Source organism: Falco rusticolus, chromosome 14 (assembly GCF_015220075.1).
Source record: "Falco rusticolus isolate bFalRus1 chromosome 14, bFalRus1.pri, whole genome shotgun sequence".
Classification (NCBI taxonomy): domain Eukaryota; kingdom Metazoa; phylum Chordata; class Aves; order Falconiformes; family Falconidae; genus Falco; species Falco rusticolus.
In genome coordinates this window covers 3235106-3253870 of record NC_051200.1, presented here as the reverse complement: position 1 = coordinate 3253870, position 18765 = coordinate 3235106, and the positions used below count along the sequence as shown (strand labels likewise).

Here is an 18765-nt window from a genome sequence, read left to right as displayed (position 1 = left end):
AACGGAACGGTGCGAGATCTCCCAGAAAAACACTTTTCGTATAAGGCTTCCCCAGCCGGCGGGGACGCGGGGCAGGGCACACGGGGCCCTCAGACGGGTGAGGTGCCCGGGGCGCTGCCGCGGGCGGGGGGGGGCCTGGATCGGGTGTGGGCAGCACCGCGGGATGCCGGCCTGCGCCCACCGGACGGGGGCTGCGGAGCGCCCTGCAGCAGGCGGGCACGCCGCCCTGGGGCAGCGCCTGCGCCGGGCCGAGGGGGCTGTGCGAGGCACGCCCGGTGCGGCGGGGCCCGGCCGCTGTGCCCGGGCCGAAGCGGGAGGGCGGGGACCACCCCCGCCGCGCTGCGGGGGGCCCGGCCCGCCAGGGGGCGCCGCCGCGCCGCGCCCAGTCCCGCCGCCCGCCAGGCCGCTCAGCCGCGCTCCGAGCCGCGCCCAGCCCCGCCGCCGAGCGCCGAGCCGCGCCGCCGCCCGCCAGGCCGCTCAGCCGCGCTCCGAGCCGCGCCCAGCCCCGCCGCCGCCCAGCAGGCCGCTTAGCCGAGCGCCGAACCCGCCTCTCAGCCCCGCGCAGGCGGTGCCCGCCGCGGCCGCGATGCGGTGAGGGATGGCTTTGTCGCGGGGGCTGCGGTGCTGCCAGCGGGCCTTCGCCTGGCTGCCCGTCCTCATCATCGCCCTCGTCGTCCTCTGGTCCTACTACGCCTACGTCTGCGAGCTGTGCCTGGGTGAGCGCCCCGGCCGGGCGGCGGGTGGGGCCGGGGGAGCGGGGCCCGGGCCCTCAGCGCCGCCCGCCAGAGCCCGCGGCCCCGGGGCCTGGAACCCCGCGACCTCCGCGGCGGGCGCCTCCTGCCCTCGCCCCCCTCCTCCTCCTCCTCCTCCTCCTCCCCTGCACACTAGCGGCAGGGCCACCCCCCCACCCCGGCCGCCTTCTGCCCCCACACGCTGGGTGCCCGGCGGGCGCCGCGGGCTCCCTCAGGCGCTGCCCCGGTGCCGTGTCCCGGCCCAGCCGCCCTGCCCGGGGCGGGGGATGCGCCCCGCAGCGAAGGCCCTTTGCTGCCCCGCGGGAGCGTCCAGGGGTGGTTTCTCCTGTAAGCGGACACATAAAATCAGCGTGTGCCCCAGACACCCATTTCTTTATAGTCTGAAAAGAAGGCGGGAAAAAACAGGTTACGTTAAATCGCATTCATGAGTCAGGTAACTTGTTATAGTAGCGTGGAAAGCTCTAAAGTTTAGACAGAAAATTTTTGGTATTGACTGGTAATTGTGTAGTTTAATGTAGCGATTGAACCGTACAGTAGTTGCGAACTTGTGTCTGTCATGTCCCGCTGTAGCCGGTGTGCACAGCCCCTGCGCCCCGCGGGGGGAGGCGGGGGGGGGGGGGAGCAGTGCCCACCCAGGGCAGGTGTGGGGGGGGCAGTGCCCACCCAGGGCGGGTATGTGGGGGGCAGGTGTGGTGTCCCCCCCCCGGGCAGGGCCGGCCGGGCACAGGCAGACGGGGTCTTCAGGATGGTGGTCTGAGGCGTTTCTGTGGAAAGCGCTGCCTCTTGGATCTGCACGGCACACTTAAATCACATTTTTTGTTAGGGGTGCCAGTGCAGTAAGATGTATTGCTTTTTCTCGATAGGGACTAAAATGAAACACAGCTTCTTTGATCTGTTTTAACTGGCAGCTAGGCAAAAACCCCAAATAATTAATAACATTTTATTCTGTCTCTGAGATCATGGGCTGCTGCTTTCTAGAATTCACACGGAACGGTATCTCCAATGTGCGTGTAACTGTCAGTTACACCGCATGACAAAAAATTGTTTTTGTGAAATGCTGTTAATCTTTTGAAATACGCTTTGTTTGCAGTGCTGTGCAAAGTCAGTAACATTTAACACTGATTAATTCCAAGTCTCCGTGCAGGTCTCAGAAGAGACTGCTGATTTCAGTGAGGGTTGGATGGGGCCTGTGTTGCTCTGCAAATGCTGGTTAAGCTGGCAGGAGCTTGCCTTACTGCCTAAAATCACAGCTTAAAATCACTCCTTTGCCCACACCCTTCTATTTTTTTGCCTTATTTTTTTCTCACATGCGTTTTATTTGTGTGTGGAGGCGTTTATCCGTACAGAAGTTGAAACGACTAGATTAATTATTTTAGGATTTAAATATGAAGTGTTGGCATATGCAGTTACTTGAAAACCAGCTCTCGGGACATTCTGTCTTGCCCAGATTTCTAATGTAGCAAGGCTTTATGTGTTGGCTTTGCTTTTTTTTTCTCATGTTTCCATTGTGTATTGCCATTTTGGCTGTTCCAACGTAAATGGTAGATGCTTTGTTTGGATTCTTGATTTTTATCTTTAGTTGTGCAGACTGCTGATGATTAAAAGTAGCGTGGGACTGATGTCCTAGAGCTATCTCATGATACTGGGTTTTAAATGTTCAGTGACTGGTATGGCCAACAAGTCATACTCCAGAGGAGGCCTTGGTTTCACGTCTGGTTGGTGGTTGCTGCTGCAGTGGGAGCAATGGCCCAGTGTTATTCGATAAAACCTTTTATATAATCTTTCTTTAGGAGTGTGCTCTTTTCTCAAGTAAAATCCTTAGAAGGGCTATGCTGCAAGTCCAGTGTACTTCAGGAGGAAACCAAGGAGTATTTGTGAAAAGCTGATGTACTTTTCATAGTTTGATTCACAGCAAACCAAAGGGAAACCTAAAGGTTTCCTAACAGTCTTGTTCGTCTGAAATTGAGTGTGTAGAGACACAGCAAATACTTGGTCTCTTTTTTCATCTACGTTGTTGTGTGTCACAGAGCTTGCAGATCAAATTTTTTTGTTAGCGTGGTTTTTTAAGAAATGCTACTTTCATTAGTAAAAGCAGAACCTCTCGGTTTCTACTCTGATTGTCGTTTTCCAAGTTTGTTATTCAAGTAAGATGATAAAATGAATCCTGGAAGAGCAGAGTCTCTTTTCAGGCGCTGGCTGTAGGCTAGAAGTAAAAGGCTCCAATCCTTCAATTGCTGCTTCTTCTGTACAGCCTTAACAGAGTCACTTAAGGGGTGACCACTGGTACGTGTAATCTCTCAAATCTTTTGAGAGTCTTCCAACAATATGATCGTACTGTTGTAAGGTTACTGTGCCTCTGGGAGATGATCTGTGGCCACTAGTTTCCTTTCATTCCTCTGTTCTTCCAAGGAGCAACACGTTTCAGTTGCAACCATTAGGTTGAAGACTATGAACTCGATATAAGGGGCTCCCACCCCATGAACACCTTTGTCCTCCAAGCAGTGTTCTGCCAAGATATCACAGAACTGCTCTGTTTTCAGTTAACAAAAGATGTCTTTATCATTTTCTGTTAAACTTGGATGACGGCTTTTAAAATAATGAATGTATTTTAAAATAATCTGTAGAAGATGGTGTTAAGCAATGTACCTTTTGCAGGTTCTTCTAAGTGGTTCTGTTAGTAGGGACTGCTCCTATGGTAAAGTAAGGAGGGGTTGTAAAAGCTCTGCTAGTAGAAAGTGTAAAAATAATTGAGTCATTGCAGTGTATTCCATCTTGCTGACTAGGCCAAAGCTGAGACAATTTGTAATTTTTTATTTATGCTGATGCAGAAATGCATAGGGCATTGCTTACTGTGGAGGATCAAGACCACCTAGAGACTAGTGCAAAGCAGGCTACAAGTACGTGCTTCTAAGTACGTGCATAGAGATGCTGTTTGCACAGTTGCTAGAGGAGCCCTGGTGATCTTGTCACGTCACTGTCACCAGTGGATTTTGGGCATATTTCGAATGTACAAATATGCAAAATATATTTTATAACAAGGGAAAATACAGCATAAGTAGCAGTTACTGAACATCTTGTTGTGGGTGTCATTTGCGTGAGTAAGCTGGGAATTGTTATGGATGCTTTAGATTTGATGTTAAATTGTAGGCTCTCTTTTTGTCTGTTGAATTTGAACTTTTTTCCCTAAAATGACTGTATTTCAAATAGAAATACTATTTGTCACAAACTTTTTGGGGAGCCCTATTTGCTCTGTAGACATTTATTTTTTTTCTTTTTCAGTGACTCTGAGTAACCCTGTGGAAAAAGGTATGTGCATTCAATTTACCATTTGATATTCAGTCCTTGTGTAAAAAGATTTGCAAATGTTCTAGTTGAAATATCAAAAATGCTTTCCATCAGTTTTTTTAACCTTGCATACTCTTTCAGTGTTTTCTTCCTCTAATTTCCCATTCAGGAGGTATACAGCATGTGTTGTTATACGTGCTGTAACTTTTGGATGTATTGGGAAATGCCCGTTTAGTCACAGTGTAAGTAGAAGAACATGAAAAGGCTTTGATCCCTTTTACACTTTCAGAAAAAACGACATACCACCCACGCACCTTTTCTCCCTTTCTGTTCTTCGTTTTCAGAGCTGATTGTACAAGCTAAACACAAAAGAGTAGGTCTGTTCTGTGGCTCACCTATTTTTTTTCCCCACTGTTTTATTTGATCTCTCAGTGGAAGCTATTTTAAATGTTTTTTTATGGGGAGGCTTTTGCAAAAGACTTTTTGCTCAGTTCTGCTGTTGACTGCTAACCATATATTGAGTTGCAACACAGTAACTTTCAGTTACTACCACAGATGAGGTAGAGCAAAAGTTTTTGTCTCGTTATTATTTGGCTTGAACACTTCCTGGATCCGTTGGGTAGTACAGGCTGATGGGCATTGTTCTGAGCTCCCGGGCACAGTACTTTGAGGCCGCTGAACGAGTGGGGCAGAGCAGCAGGATCACTGGATGAAGCTGATGCATTGCTGGAGGCCACAGACATGTTCTAAGAATAAGGAGTTAGTGGCCATTTTAGTATTCCTCTTCGTCTTTCCTGGAGGTGCTTTGGAGGCAGGCTAATATGGGTGGCCTCTTACCTCCATTTCTTCTTCCAGGGTTATGAAGGATAGAAGTAGGTGTAGTGGTTTTCAGCTGGCAAGTTGTTTCCCGAAGAAAAATGCCAGCTGATACTTTAAAGATCCTCCAGGTTGCTACATCAAGTAAATTGTTTCCTCCAAAGACCTGTCCTAGTGTTTGAAACTTTACAGAGAAACTACAGAAAGCATGATGTTAATGATTACTCAGCAGAAGAAAGTTACTAGTTGCCTAATCTGTTAGTGTATCTCCAGGTCAGCTTCCTCTAACATGCTGCTGTATTGCTTTATCCGTAACATTGAACCTGTTGCAAGATTTATCTCCTTACTTACTAATTTAAAAATGACTGAGCTCCATCTGCATGTAGTATAAGGATAACGTGTCAAACAAACGTAAGATCATAATAATGAATTATCATTGATTCATGGATCATTCGCACAATCCATCACGTTCTTGCGAGGTGTGTCAGATCATTTGTCATCTCATTAGAAACTCTCAAAGCTGTGTTTGGCCTTTTTACCAATTACATTTTCAGACAGTCAGCCTTGTCTAAGAAGTTAGGAATTGTTTGGGCTTTAGACTTCTCTTTCCACTAGCAGTAGTTACTTTAATCTTAGTTTCATTTAACCTTTGAATTCTAGAAAGGGGGGAAATGAGGTGGTTCTTATGATTAAATGGTGTGTTTAAATAAAACTCTTTTGTAACCGTTTGATAATGTCTTAAGTCAGTCAAGTATTAAAGAAATAACAATCGAATAGTTTGTGTAGCTGAAGGATAGCTGTCCTTTGGCTCTCTGAACCACAGTATGCCTGCTTATGCCCAAAGGCTTGGAAATAAAGTTTGCATATTGAAATAAGATTACTTTGATGCATGCTGGATTTCATGTGATAATGTTGTGTCTAGTGGATTACAATTCTTTCTCAGTAATCACAAGGCCGGTTTTGTTCAGTTTGAGGGATGTTTTCCTGATTTGTTTTACTGTATCAACTGTGGCAAATCTAAAAGATGTTTAATAAGAGATTTGATTTTTTTCTGGTGATATAAAGCTATGCTAGAGCATATTCTCTCTCTCAAATCTCAATGCAAGTGGTGAAGAATGCGTTGCACAAGTGGATGGTACACTGATAATATGGTATTGAGATTTTAAGTGCATTTACTAGCAACTGAACCCAAAATGTGGTGATGCTGGAGTATTGCAGTATTGACTTTATGCTGCTCAGCACCAGCCAGTTCTGCTTTACCTGTGCCTAGGAATCCTGTCATTCCCAGTGACAGAGGGTTGTCACCCGTCCTGTGGGTGAACTCTTACAGCTGTGTCCTTCTTCACCCACCAAATTGGATCGTGTAAGAAGGGGAGGCTTGTGAGATAGGTAACCCCTAACTGCAGCAACAGATCTCTGAAATTTTACTGGCCTGTTAACCAGAAGGTTTAACTGAATTGCAGTACCGGTTGGCACTGTAAATCTTCCTTTTTCCCTTTTTTTCTTTTTTCTTTTGTCATTGTTGTGCAAGATTGGAATTATGCCCGTCATGGATGAAACTTTTGCTTAAGAAGTCATTGTTCTGCTTCTGTTTTTTGTTTTGTTTTGTTTTTTAGTGGCCTATCTTATAATATTCCATATTCTCTTTGTGCTCTTTGTGTGGACATATTGGAAGTCTATTTTCACTCTCCCGGTGCAGCCAGGCAAAAAGGTAAGAGTCCAAGCGCTTTTCATTCATTGCAGAATGCAAACAGGAATACTAAAGAGAACTCAAAAAACCTTCAGTCTAGTTGATCTGGGCAAATGGTTGGATTTCTTAAAGAGGTGGAAACTGACCTAGAGTTGTCCATAAAACCTGAGTAATTTACCATTCTGACAATCCTTTAACTCCCCAAAGAGCATGATTTAAATCAGAGATGGTGTTAGCTTTTAAAGGTGCCTTTTCAGGTGTTCCAGGAGCCAATAGGACTTGTCATGTTGAGCATAATAGGACTGATGACTATTAACTTACAGATTTATAGTGTCGTTGATCTCTAAGCACTTAACAAGTTGCAGGCCAAATCCTGAGGACCTTCCTTAACCTCGCCTTCCTGGAGTCTGCTGAGTAAGGACCTTCAGATTTGTTTTTCACTTCCCATGGAAGAGGTTGGAGGTGGAAATGGGTGCATCTGAGATGATGGTGGGGTTTCTTGGTCCCTTGAGCCAGATTGTTGTGGTGCGTATGTGAATGTTCAGTGTCCCACCAAAGCCCGGCACTGCCTGCTCTGCTGGGAGCCCTTTGCCGGCTGCAGTAAGCCTCTTTGTGGTGGGGAAGTCTGCTTTGTTTGTCAGACTCTCTCTGGTGTCAGTGAGGGGTAGAAGAATAATTTTCCTTTTAAATGTGGTGAGATTCTGATGTCGCCTGCCTGCGGCAGTGCGGGCTGTGGCTATGTGCATACCATATGGCTTTTAATTTGGTCCTAGATACACACATAGCTCCAGTCCTTGTACTGCCCTGCTCAGCAGCATCATGAAAGATAAATACAGCAATATACTGTGGTGAAGAGAAACAGGGGTTCACTGTGACAGCGGTAGATTGTTTCATGAATAATACTGGAGTTAAGGGTTTGGTATTGTTTTTTTAACATAGGTGACATTTTAGGACAGGAGTGTGACTTAGTGGTTTGAGCACAGGACAGTCAGAGGCGGATACTTGTTTCAATTCTTTTTCTGCCAAATACTTACTTTCTTGTGTTGCTCAGATTTATTTTTTTTTTTTTCATTTGGTTTTACCTCTCTATGCAATACTAATAGAACACTATATTTGGAGCAATAGAATGAAGTTGATGTTTGTCTGGCACTCCAAATATACATGTCCATAATAGGATCCTAATTACAAGACTGTAACTTTAAAAATAATAACTAATCCCAGTTTTAGAAATATAAAACTGTGGCTGGGACAGGTTCTTACACACGAGGGAATTGCTTGAAGTGCCCTTATCACGGTTAGTAGTGTTATTCGTGAAAAATAGTAATCTAAGGCAGCACTAGTAGCAATTATAGTACGTTGATTTGTGATCCTTAATTTCACTTTTGTGTTTCTTACTGATGTATTGCATTGTATTCTGGCTGTTCAGCACTTGCTACCTCTCTTTGTCTTCTTAACAAACATGTTTTCACATTAGATAAATCTCATGAGAAGGAGTGGGAGGTAATAACGTTTCCAAACTGGTCTGTGTTTGAAATATAGACTCTGCTGCCCATGGGTAACTGCTCCTCTCTGCTTCTAGTACCATATGTCCTATGCTGACCAAGAACGCTACGAAAATGAAGAAAGGCCAGAGGTACAGAGGCAAATTCTCGCCGAAATCGCCAGGAAGTTGCCGGTGTACACAAGAACAGGGAATGGAGGTCAGCTAAGCAGAGAGCTTTGTTCCTCTAAAGCTAACCAAGCACGCTAAAGTAGCATATGCTGGCAATCCAGACGATACTGCCGATCAACAGGGCGTTCCTAACGCCACTGCGTGCACGGAGTAACTCTTGTACAAGTAATGCCAATGCCTTTTCTCTCGGGTTTTATGCTTGGGAAAACAAAAAACCTTGAACACTTCTGCTCATCTCCAGTGGAGTGCCAGGTGCTGCCTTTGAGAAGCAATATCTGCAGTTCAAAAGCCTACTTATGTTGTCTGCTTTTTTATTTTATATTTTATCTTAATTGCAAATAAATTGCACATAATATAAAATTATGTATATTATATTATATGCAAATGACTATTGTCTAATAGTAATAGAATGACAAAATCCGTAGTTGTTCTACTTAGAATGGATCTAGCTTAGAGATGCAGGGCATAATTCTGTGAAAAGATTTCTGGACCTTGTTTGGTGATTAAATGCGTACGGTGCCTCTTTCAAAGCTTGAAAGAAATCGGTGTTAATACTGGAGGCTCTGCCCTGTTCATGTCTGTCAGACAAGCCAGAGCATTCTGAAGGAGAGACCTGCTGTCCAGGCAATTACCAACATGGAATGCTTGTAAAGTCTGAGTAAATGTGGAGGCCAGAGGGAAGTGTACACTTGTGGTTTATCGCTTTTAAGCTGGTTGTGTGCTTTGCAGTGAGGATTGTTCCCCGCACCTGCGAGTCTCCAGAAGAATTATGAGCCTTGCTTATCTGATTGTGACCTGGCAGCAAAAATCAGCTGCAAATGCACTCCTCTTTTGAAGTGATAGAGGAAAGAGCGTGAATAGTTGGGAAGTGAGTGGAATCTTAACTAACGTGTGAAAAAAGAACACCTTTCAATTTTTGGTATTAATGTGTCTTTCATTTCAGGTATTCGATTCTGTGATAGATGCCTGCTAATAAAACCCGATCGCTGTCACCATTGTTCCGTCTGTGCCATGTAAGTTACTGGACAGTTCTTCACTGAAGTGAGTAGAGTCACCATGAAGTGATGCGAAGGGGCTGGCCCTTCCCGTGTCTTTTTACACAGGAAGGTACCCAAGTACCTCTGCTCCTGCTGCAGGCACCGGCGCGTGCTCCCATGGGGCAGCACCAGCAGTCACATTTCTGCTCTTTGGGGCCCTGAAGCGTTTCCAGTTCCCACACTTGGAAGTGTATCAGTTCCTAGAAAGCATGCCACCTAGTGAAAATTAACTGGTTAACCTAGGCAGGGTAAAATAAATGATGATTTTGACTTCTTTGGGTTTTTTTTCCCCCCTTAATATTCCAGGCCTTTACCTGTGGTATTTTCCAAAAGTTTTAAGCCTTCTAGGGCAGAAAACATTTCTATGTCTCTTTATCTTGCAGAGTACCAAGGACATTGGTTGATCTTGAGCAGTAATAAATCTTCTGTCTTAAATTGATACTTACCTTAAGAAATTAAAAGAGACAGTATCATCTTGAGCTTGTGTCATGTGGAGAGCTCACAAAAAAGAGGCTTTTGATGTTGATCTGCAGTTGGCAGTCAAGTACCAAATAAAAATCTTCAGTTTTCCTTTTTTGTCCTTTTGCAGATGCGTGCTAAAAATGGATCATCACTGTCCGTGGTACGTCCTAGATACTGGTTTGTAGTTTTCTGAAAAGAAAGGCCGTTAAAATACATTTCCTTCACAGAATAGTGTCTGTATGCCTCTTTCATTTTAGACCATGCATCTCCTTATGTTGGGAAATACATAAAACAATTACACTTTGAAATTGCCTGAAATGTTTTACATTTTGAAAGACAAATCATTTGTGTTTGTTCCATAAACTATGTGTAAAAAGCTGTTACATAAACATAATCTGTAACCCAACTGCTAATCAACTCTTCGACTATTACTCAAATTTTAAAGGGACTTCAGCTTAGCCTTTAATTTTGGGTATATAATATTTCAGCATGTAGTTGGTGGATGCTTTCCGTGGTAATATTTGCACGTAGATTGTTTCTGAAATGATGCCTGCCACCTGTGCATGGTAGAGACACTTAGTTTAGAATCGGTGCATGGATGAATTAAGCTTTACACTTTTTGAGAAATGCTGCCACTAAGTTTCTTAAACTCCTCCTTTTTTTAAAAAAGGAAGATTTCAGAAATCAGAAGCAGGACAACATTTCCCCACCTGAACCTCCCTAGTAAACCTAAACTATTAGAGGATTTTTCAAACCTGAGTTCTGAGACAAACGCCTGCTATTTTCTCCAGCACTCCCTTGTTCATTTTTAGAATTTTTCTGTGCATGGAGAATTATAATCCAATTTGGGTTTATTTGGTTTGTATGTAAGCAAACAAGTAGTGGCGAATCTGGCTCCTGAGTTTTGCAAATGAATTAAGTAACACAGAAATCCCAGATCTGATTACCTTTGCAAACAAGAAACAGCCATGAGTCGTTAGAGCCTGTCTCCGTGACAAATTTACCAGTGGTACCAACTTCAAAACAGATTCCCAGACTATGAACTGTCCTTTTACCCGGCATAGCAAGGAGTCTGCCAGAGAAAAGCAGAGGCTGTAGTTATATTGCACTGGGGCCACTACGGGGAGCTCTTGATTGATGAAACTGTCTTGTGTAATCAAGGGGCTGAATAAAACCAAAGATTGTAGTACTCATTGTGTTGCAACCGTGTGCTTTACACATCCTGATTTCAACTTTGCTTTTGTTCTCTAGGGTGAATAACTGCATTGGATTTTCTAACTACAAATTCTTTCTACTGTTCTTAGCCTATTCTTTGTTGTATTGCTTGTATATTGCTGCAACAGTCTTCAAGTATTTCATTAAGTATTGGACAGTAAGTTGTGAAATCTGGTTACTTCTGCATATCCTGTGAGTCTCGTGGGGTTTAGTCACTCTTGTTACTTTTTTGCTTTTGGTCAGTGGAGGGTCTGCATTTCTTCTGTAAGGTATTTTCCTGTGCCCTGTTTTGAGTATAACTCCGATTATATGTCTGAAATGCACAAAGAGAGAAGCAAACCTACTTCAGGAATTTCAAATTGCAGAGTTAGCTTCTGGCAAAGAAGTTATATCCTTTTCCTGTTCTTGTGTTTGCATGTATGTATCTCAGAATCTCCGGTATCAAAGTATAACATCCTGGCACTGTCTGTACGTATTTACTGAACATGAAAAAAAGTATCTTTTAGTCCACATATGACTCCTTTCTCAATTTAAAAGCAGACTGAAATAAAGGATGCTTCTTACTCCGTTATCGGTTACCACTCATATGCAAGCAATGCCAACTGACAGTCCCAGTAAGAGGCTGGCCTTTTGTCACTAATTTGTTTATGTCCCCTCTGCTGCTTGACTCTGACTGTGTTTAAGTAACTTAACTTTGCTGTGCATTAATTTATTAAAGATCTGTCGGTTAATGGCTAATCACTAAAATGCCTCCCGAGATGCTCGTGGGGCACGCGTGGGAATTGTCGCTTGTGCTAAGAAAGGTGCAGAGACTTGAGCTCTGTGGCTGCTTATATGGGATGAGCAAAGGCCGAGATGTGGTATTTTACTCTGAGGCCCCCACAGCCTCTCTGTAGATGTACGCGTACGAGGACCTCTGGCACTTGACTCTTCTACTGTAGCAAGGAGCAAGGGCTGCTTCTGCTTGTAAGGTCCCGCTTGGCTTTTAGACTTTCCCAAACCACCTGGCTCAGTTCTAACGCTACCTGGTTGCTGTAGCTATGCAGGCTGGGTTTTCTGGGCGTGACTTATACTGCAGGAGGTGCAGGGTTTAATGTATGCACAGGAAACTCGGCAGAACGTAAACACGGCTTCAAGAGCGCGTCTGCTTATTTCCCCGTGGGCATGTTTCTTGTGGGAAGCTGGGACTGTACTGGCTCTGTTACGCACAGAAAGCTAGTCGTGAGACCCCCCTCTTTCTGCTGGGGTTCCTGGAGGGGAAATGTACCCGATCATTTCTTTGTCTCTTCTTGCACTTTATAGTGAGCTGTGACTCTTGTGTATACCAGTTTGAGAACTCCAGATAGGATTTTTAGAGGATATCTTTCTTCTCTCTAGGAACAAAGAATTTCCAGCTTTTATTTGCTCCTGTCACTTGTTCTGTGGTGCTTTTCCTTCCAGGGTGAGCTGACTAACGGACGTTCCAAATTTCACGTCCTTTTCCTTCTCTTTGTGGCGGTCATGTTCTTCGTAAGCCTTATGTTTCTGTTTGGCTACCATTGTTGGCTCGTTAGCAGAAACCGTTCTACTTTAGGTAAGGCCCTTATATGTCGTCTTTAAGTGAGTGCCACACACTAAAAGTGCCATAGCAAGAAAATAAATAAATAAATCAGGCATTTGTGTTCTACATCTGTGCTTTCCCACTGCCTCATGAGGGGAGGAAGATTTAAGATTTTGGCACAGTGCTGCAGATATTTGTCACTTCAAATAAGCTACGTTTATTAGCTGGTGTGACAAAAGCTTTGTTAGGGAAACAAGAGCCTTGAAGTGTAAAAGTCCAATTATAAAAATGTTATGCATATGTATAGCTACATTTGCTGTGAAATGAGTGCAGCTTTTCAGGAATAATGGTTCTTTATGCTCATATGCTGGAGTGCATCCTAAACCAGCTTAGTAAGCTTGGGAAAACAGTGCCCATCTTCATTGACAAGGCAAAGAAGTTACGACTGTGAAACCAGTGAAATGAAAATCTGAAACTGCCTGATCTTGTCAAGTGATTTTTTTTGTTTTTCCTCAGATACATGTTGTTCAGTTTTTAAAGCTTTTTGAATAAAGTTTTCTAACAGAAGACATACTGTCATGAGTTTGAGCAAATATTCAGATTTTATACAGTTATTAACTTTAAAACCTATTCCCTGGGGTGCTGAAGCTGATCTATCCTGAACATCAGATCTCTGTAGCAGCTTAGAAGGTAGATAAAATTGTTTCTAGTGCACTCTAGGTTCTCCTCCCCTCTCTTTTTCATTTTATGTCTCACCATAACAGAGGGTGTATTTGCATATGTTTGCTTCTAATTCCTGTTTATTATATCATTAATTGGATGAGGCAATTGAAATCTCCAATGCCACTTCTGAAATACGCATTGAAGACCAACCTACTTAATTCTGCAGATTTTTTACTTAGAAATTTCTACCTGTTGAATTTCAACAAGTCTCATACAAAGGTCTTTTGATGCTACTCTCTAGATTAAACAGTTTGTACTTCAGTTTGACTGTTTTGTATGGTTCAGTTGCAAAACCAAATTCCTACCTTCGGTTTAAGTCTTTACAGGCTTGCAAAATAAAAAAGCTATTCTTTTCAAACTTTATATCTTTGTAATGCTAGCTCATAATCTGTGAAATCATGTTATCTTTAGATGGCTACAACATGCATAATCCTGTTTCAGAGTGTTTGGCATTGATTTTAATTTTTTTCACTGAAATTGCATCTGTGTGTAGAGGCTTTCTCAGCTCCAGTGTTTCAAAATGGCCCAGATAAAAATGGATTCAATCTTGGCTTTGTAAAGAATCTTCAGCAAGTGTTTGGAGAAGAAAAAAAGCTCTGGTTACTACCTATCGCCTCTAGGTAAGTAATAATCAAGTCAGTGCTGAAAGCTTACACAATTAACTGGAGAGACTGACTTCTAAATGTCTCCTGTAGCCTTATGTGTTACACCTATTATTGTGTGGCTTGGCTGGGTATTACTGTGCATCGTTGTAAATGCACAGCAGACATCTTCTGCGTTAATGCTGCTCACCAGAAGTCTGGAAGGGAAAGGTTTGTGGGGGGTGCATGGGCTGCACAGGGTGTATGAACTCAGCCTGCACTCCTGGGGCACGTACGTGGATGGGTGTGAACTTCAGAGATGCTCTTTTCTTCATCTGTCGGACTCCTCTGCCTGAAACAGACTTTAGGTTTCTTAATGTAGGGGAAGGTGTTGTTTTGGCACTTAGACCAATAGTAAGGTACGCTGGAATTTAATTCCTTTAGTAACTGGGTACAATTTAAAATAACTTCTTGGCAGCACAGTGCACAACGCTTGCAAGCAGCAATGTACAAGTCTGAGGCCCAGCTGGATCCCCACTGCCACCTGTTTTTCAATCTTAAGTATAGTTAGAGGGAACAGACGAGCGCAGAAAGCTTTTTCCACTCCCCAGTGCAGTGAAAGGGAAGAGACTGGCACAGAAAGGCCGTTACAGCAAGGCAGCACTGGGGCGCTGGTCAGAGGCGCGTTACCCCTGTGCGTTGTCGTTGCAGGGAGGACGCTCCGCTTGTTTCCCTTGCATAAAGATAAATCCTCAGAGAAAAAAAGGCACTTCAGCTAGTTTATGGTTCCTCTGTCTGTGCTGCTGGATGTTGGGAAATATGGCATGGCCCAGACCAAGCTAGCACATCTAGGTTTTAACTTCATTCGTTTACATGAATTTGAACATACTCTCAAACCCTTGTTTGAAATCCAGATACACATTTCTATTTGGGGAGCAGTAAAGCAAAGCTTTTGCAACTTTTGCAGTGTATTTATTGTATCTGTTTTTCTTTTCTTTTTCCATTTTGTGTACAGGTTTAGGTCACAGGAAAGCGAGTCTTTTATTTGGCTTTTAGTAACATCTAAGATTTGGGGCCATTTTCTACTGGATATCATTCGGAGAAGTGTAACTTCTGCCCTGAAGAATCTATGGTGTAAATGTTAAAATTTATACCTGTGGTATTATAACAATGGTAGAAATTGCTCCTTCTACATAAATGTTTTCGTTAGTTCCCCTCTCACTTCTAGTTGTCCATGAGTTAATTTTTTTCTGGGTTTTTTTCTGTGTCTAAATGGCTTGATCAAGTTAGGCACATTTAAGTTCTGCTAAAAATGGCTTAATTCCAGGCTAGAGGTTTGAACTTTCATTCGTTATAGAGGAAGAAGGAATTGAGGACCAAAATGACTTGCTAGTAAAACTTGCTTTCTGAGCTGCTTTTTTTTGAAAAGCTACCTTTCAAAACTTAAATAATTTTAAATAAACATGGGAAGTACAGGCAACAGAAAACTTTGCAGATAAACTCTATAGAACTTGTTGGCCTTCACAGTCACTTGCTGCTTTTTGAAGTGTCTTTCTCTGCCTTTTTCCGTGCAGCCAGGGCGATGGGCATTTTTTCCCCATGAGAGCTTTGTGTGAAGCTCAGAATCCTCTCCTAGCAAACGAAGAGCAGTGGGAAGATGATGGGATAGATGAAGAGCCTCATGGTAAGGTAACACTGAAGGAAATGAGTTGTGTCTTGACCTACAGTGACTAATGGATGAATTATAAGAGTTAATCACATAAAAAAATTGTGTTGGCTTAAGTCACTGGGCAGCTCTGACTTGACTAATGAACACAGACTAAAAATCTAAAAATAAGACCTACTTTGCAGTCATCCTTTTTTTTTTTTCTTAGTAGCTTTCCACTTGCAAGTAAATGAACTGAGAGGTTGTTACAAGTTGCAGAGAGAAACTAAAATTTCCACAAACTGAGTGTATTTATAAATGTTGCTGCACACAGCACAGTTATTGGAGACATAAAGTTGTGCCTGTAAAAATGAAAATACAAAGTTGGGGTTTTTAAGTGCATTTATCCTCTGAGAGTTTTGAAAACATGCACGTAAACACCTGAATGCAGTGATACATTTAGGACGCTGCTTTATACTTTCTTTGTTCAGCTTTATTACAAGAGTAAAGAAGTTCCGTGTGGCTTTGATGCTTGCCTAGCTATGCACTAATCTCCATAGAAGAAATACATGTGCTGAGAGGAATTCTAGGTGAACTGGGGTGTTTGTACAATAGATTTGATCAGTTGCTGAAATGTAAACATACCTTTTGTGCTACGGATGTCCTATTAGAAGAAAGACTTTATATGTATATCCATTCTTGATGATTTTTGTTAGATGCATCCAAAATCAGTTTAATGATTCTTTATGGTTACATTTCTCTATTTCAACTTGATTATTTTTTTCCTGGCATATTTACCTCCAAGCTTTGGTCTTTGAAGAATACAGTATGTGTCTGAATATCAGGGTTCATGTCAGAGACCCCTATTACCCTGTCTGAGGGTTCAGAAAGCTTGTAATTAAGCAAGGGCTCATACTTTTTTCCCATGGAGCAAAGATGCCATCCACAGGTTCCTTTTAAAAGAAATGTGATAACCTATCTTCTCCCTTTAAGGAATGGTGAAAATGTTAATTAATTCTCAGGTTACTATAGTTAGTGGATCACGTAATTATACTCGGAGAACCAATATCACTGCCTTACTGTTCAGAGACGTGATTTCCATAGTTGTGCTCTTTATCACTTCAGAATGGTTTTCGGAAACTTTGCTGATAATGCTCCCTTTCAGGGTATACATTTTAGTCATATGTGCTCAATGTATGTTTGGGAACGTGCGAGGAAGGCTATAGTCTTGGTTAAAGGGGGTAACAGAAACTTCTCATGTGAACATTGTGTTACCTGTGCATCATATTGTGCAATGAGCTCTTTAATCCTAACAGCACAGTATTTGCTGTTCTGTCTCTGCTTAGGTCTTACCTGCAGCTGTTTGTTCAAGTTATTCCACTGTAAAATAAACAGTCTGTGGGTTTTCCAAGGCACACTTCACATACTGCTGGGAAAATACACTCCAGGATTTTGTCAGTAGGACTGAAGAGGCTCATTTCAGCTTTTCTCCAGATTAACTGCTTTAATTAGTTTGTATTTGTGTTAGAAAACTACCTGTTCTTCTTTGTTTGTTCCATACATTTTGGCAATTACGAGGTAACACAAATAGGCCTTAAAAAATAACAAAATATGGCATCTCTGTGTATTGTTTTTGATGCTTAAAATAACTCCCTTAGGAATGAGTCAGAACTTCTTCCAACTTTTGCAAAGTATAAATCCTCTGAATAAAAAAAATAATTCTTAAGTATAAAAGCATTTGGCAGGTGATTTTTGGCCAGCTCAGACCCCAGAATCTGAATCCGGAGCTTATATGAAGTCCCACAATGTATAGTGCTTATAAAAGCAGTGACATTTACAGGCAGTTGAACTAGATGATTCTTGTAGGTCTCTTCCAACCGAAAGCTTCAGTTCAATTCCATTCTGCTCTGCTAGTCTTTCTCAGTGGGAAAATATTTGCAGTCTCGTTCCAAGAAGCTGCAGAACTGTAATACTGGTAGGGTGAGAACCCCGTACTGACGTGTAAAAGCCAAACTGAGCCTACACAAAGTTATAGGCACAAGTGACCAAACAGGCTGAGCACGCACGGTGAGTAGACGGCTACCTGCCAGCCCCGGGCCTTGCTCCGCAGCTGGGCAAGTTTTAATTCTGTGGCAGCGGCTACGAGGTAAAGGTGGGAACTGCAAGTAAAAGAATGCCCTAGATAAGGAGACTGTGTCACTTCTATGCCTGCAAGTCAGTGATGTGGAGCTGGAATTCAGCTGCTAGGGCAAACCTTGGAGGAAATCCTCCTCTCGGCTTCCAGTCTGAAGGTGTGGATTTTGCCAGATGGAATCCCGCAGGGAGCCTGGGGGGCAGTGTGTGTGGCTGGCAGGCGAAGCTGGCGCCCTTCCCTGCGGGCTTCTGTGGCTGGTGCTGCAGGACCGAGTAAGGCACAGCCTGTGCTGCAGCTTTCAGCCCTGCTGCTGCTGCTGTTTCATGCACAGTGATGCACAGAGCTTTCATCAAAAAGCTCCACAACAGGCAGGGTTGCTGTGAGTTCTGTGGCTCTCCATGACCGCCAGGTAGGGTCCCCATTGATTCGGTAATCATAGAATGATAGGACCATTTAGACTGGTAAATACCTTTAATATCCTTGAGTCCAACCATATAACACGTGGAATGTTTCTGAGTCAGTAGTTTTGTGATACTTGTGGAGCATTTTTCTCTAAGCTCTTAACTGTACCGTTCCGCTATCAGACGTAACAGATGTCTGTGCATCATTTTGATTAATATAAAAGATGCTGAGGGAGAGGGAGCTGTATAAGAAAAGGTGCCGGGTTTGTCCTTTCTCCTGTTTCCTGGACATGAGGTAGTGGAGTCAAGGAAACGTGGAAGTTGACGTTTTTCAATCCTGCAGCCTCGGGTGATGGCACTGCCAGCCATACCAAGATCAGAGTAACAGCTGCTCTCTTGGGTGTGAGTGGAGTCTGTCACCTCCTGGAGCTTCACCTGGAACTGCCTGTGCGCTTCTCTTATGGAGCAGGAGTCGCCAGGGGTGGTCTCCTCAGCTGAGTCCCTCACCCCGGGCTCTTGCAGGAGAGAGAAATACCACAGAAATAACGAAAAAGAAGGAGCTTGATGAAGTGTCTCTTTGTGCAATGTTACTGTGCTTAACTGCATTATTGCAGTGGTTTGCTTCTGCCCTGCTGATGCTGTGTCTGCATAAAGCTGAGCATTTTTAAGTCCCCACAACAGCAAAATCGGTTTGTGTGTGAACACCTGGGGAGATGAGCATTAAAGGGCACTGGGGCGCTCACGAGGAGAGGACAAGCCCAGCTGAAAGCAAGGAGATGAGGTAGCTTTGTCTAGGTCCCAGGAGCGTACAG

The 18765-nt window shown here is 43.4% G+C and overlaps 1 protein-coding gene across 1 annotated transcript in view; it reads left to right on the top strand.

The window, feature by feature from the left end:
• Positions 1 to 519: 519 nt before the first annotated feature.
• ZDHHC15 (zinc finger DHHC-type palmitoyltransferase 15) overlaps positions 520 to 18765 on the top strand; it is a 30714-nt gene continuing 12468 nt past the window's right edge. Inside the window, exons 1-10 of the mRNA XM_037408532.1 lie at positions 520 to 716; positions 4032 to 4058; positions 6470 to 6564; positions 8123 to 8243; positions 9159 to 9228; positions 9842 to 9874; positions 10966 to 11086; positions 12370 to 12502; positions 13686 to 13812; positions 15348 to 15457. Coding sequence (XP_037264429.1) covers positions 599 to 716; positions 4032 to 4058; positions 6470 to 6564; positions 8123 to 8243; positions 9159 to 9228; positions 9842 to 9874; positions 10966 to 11086; positions 12370 to 12502; positions 13686 to 13812; positions 15348 to 15457 — 955 coding nt within the window. The 5' untranslated portion in view covers positions 520 to 598. The remainder of the gene's footprint in view (positions 717 to 4031; positions 4059 to 6469; positions 6565 to 8122; positions 8244 to 9158; positions 9229 to 9841; positions 9875 to 10965; positions 11087 to 12369; positions 12503 to 13685; positions 13813 to 15347; positions 15458 to 18765) is intronic.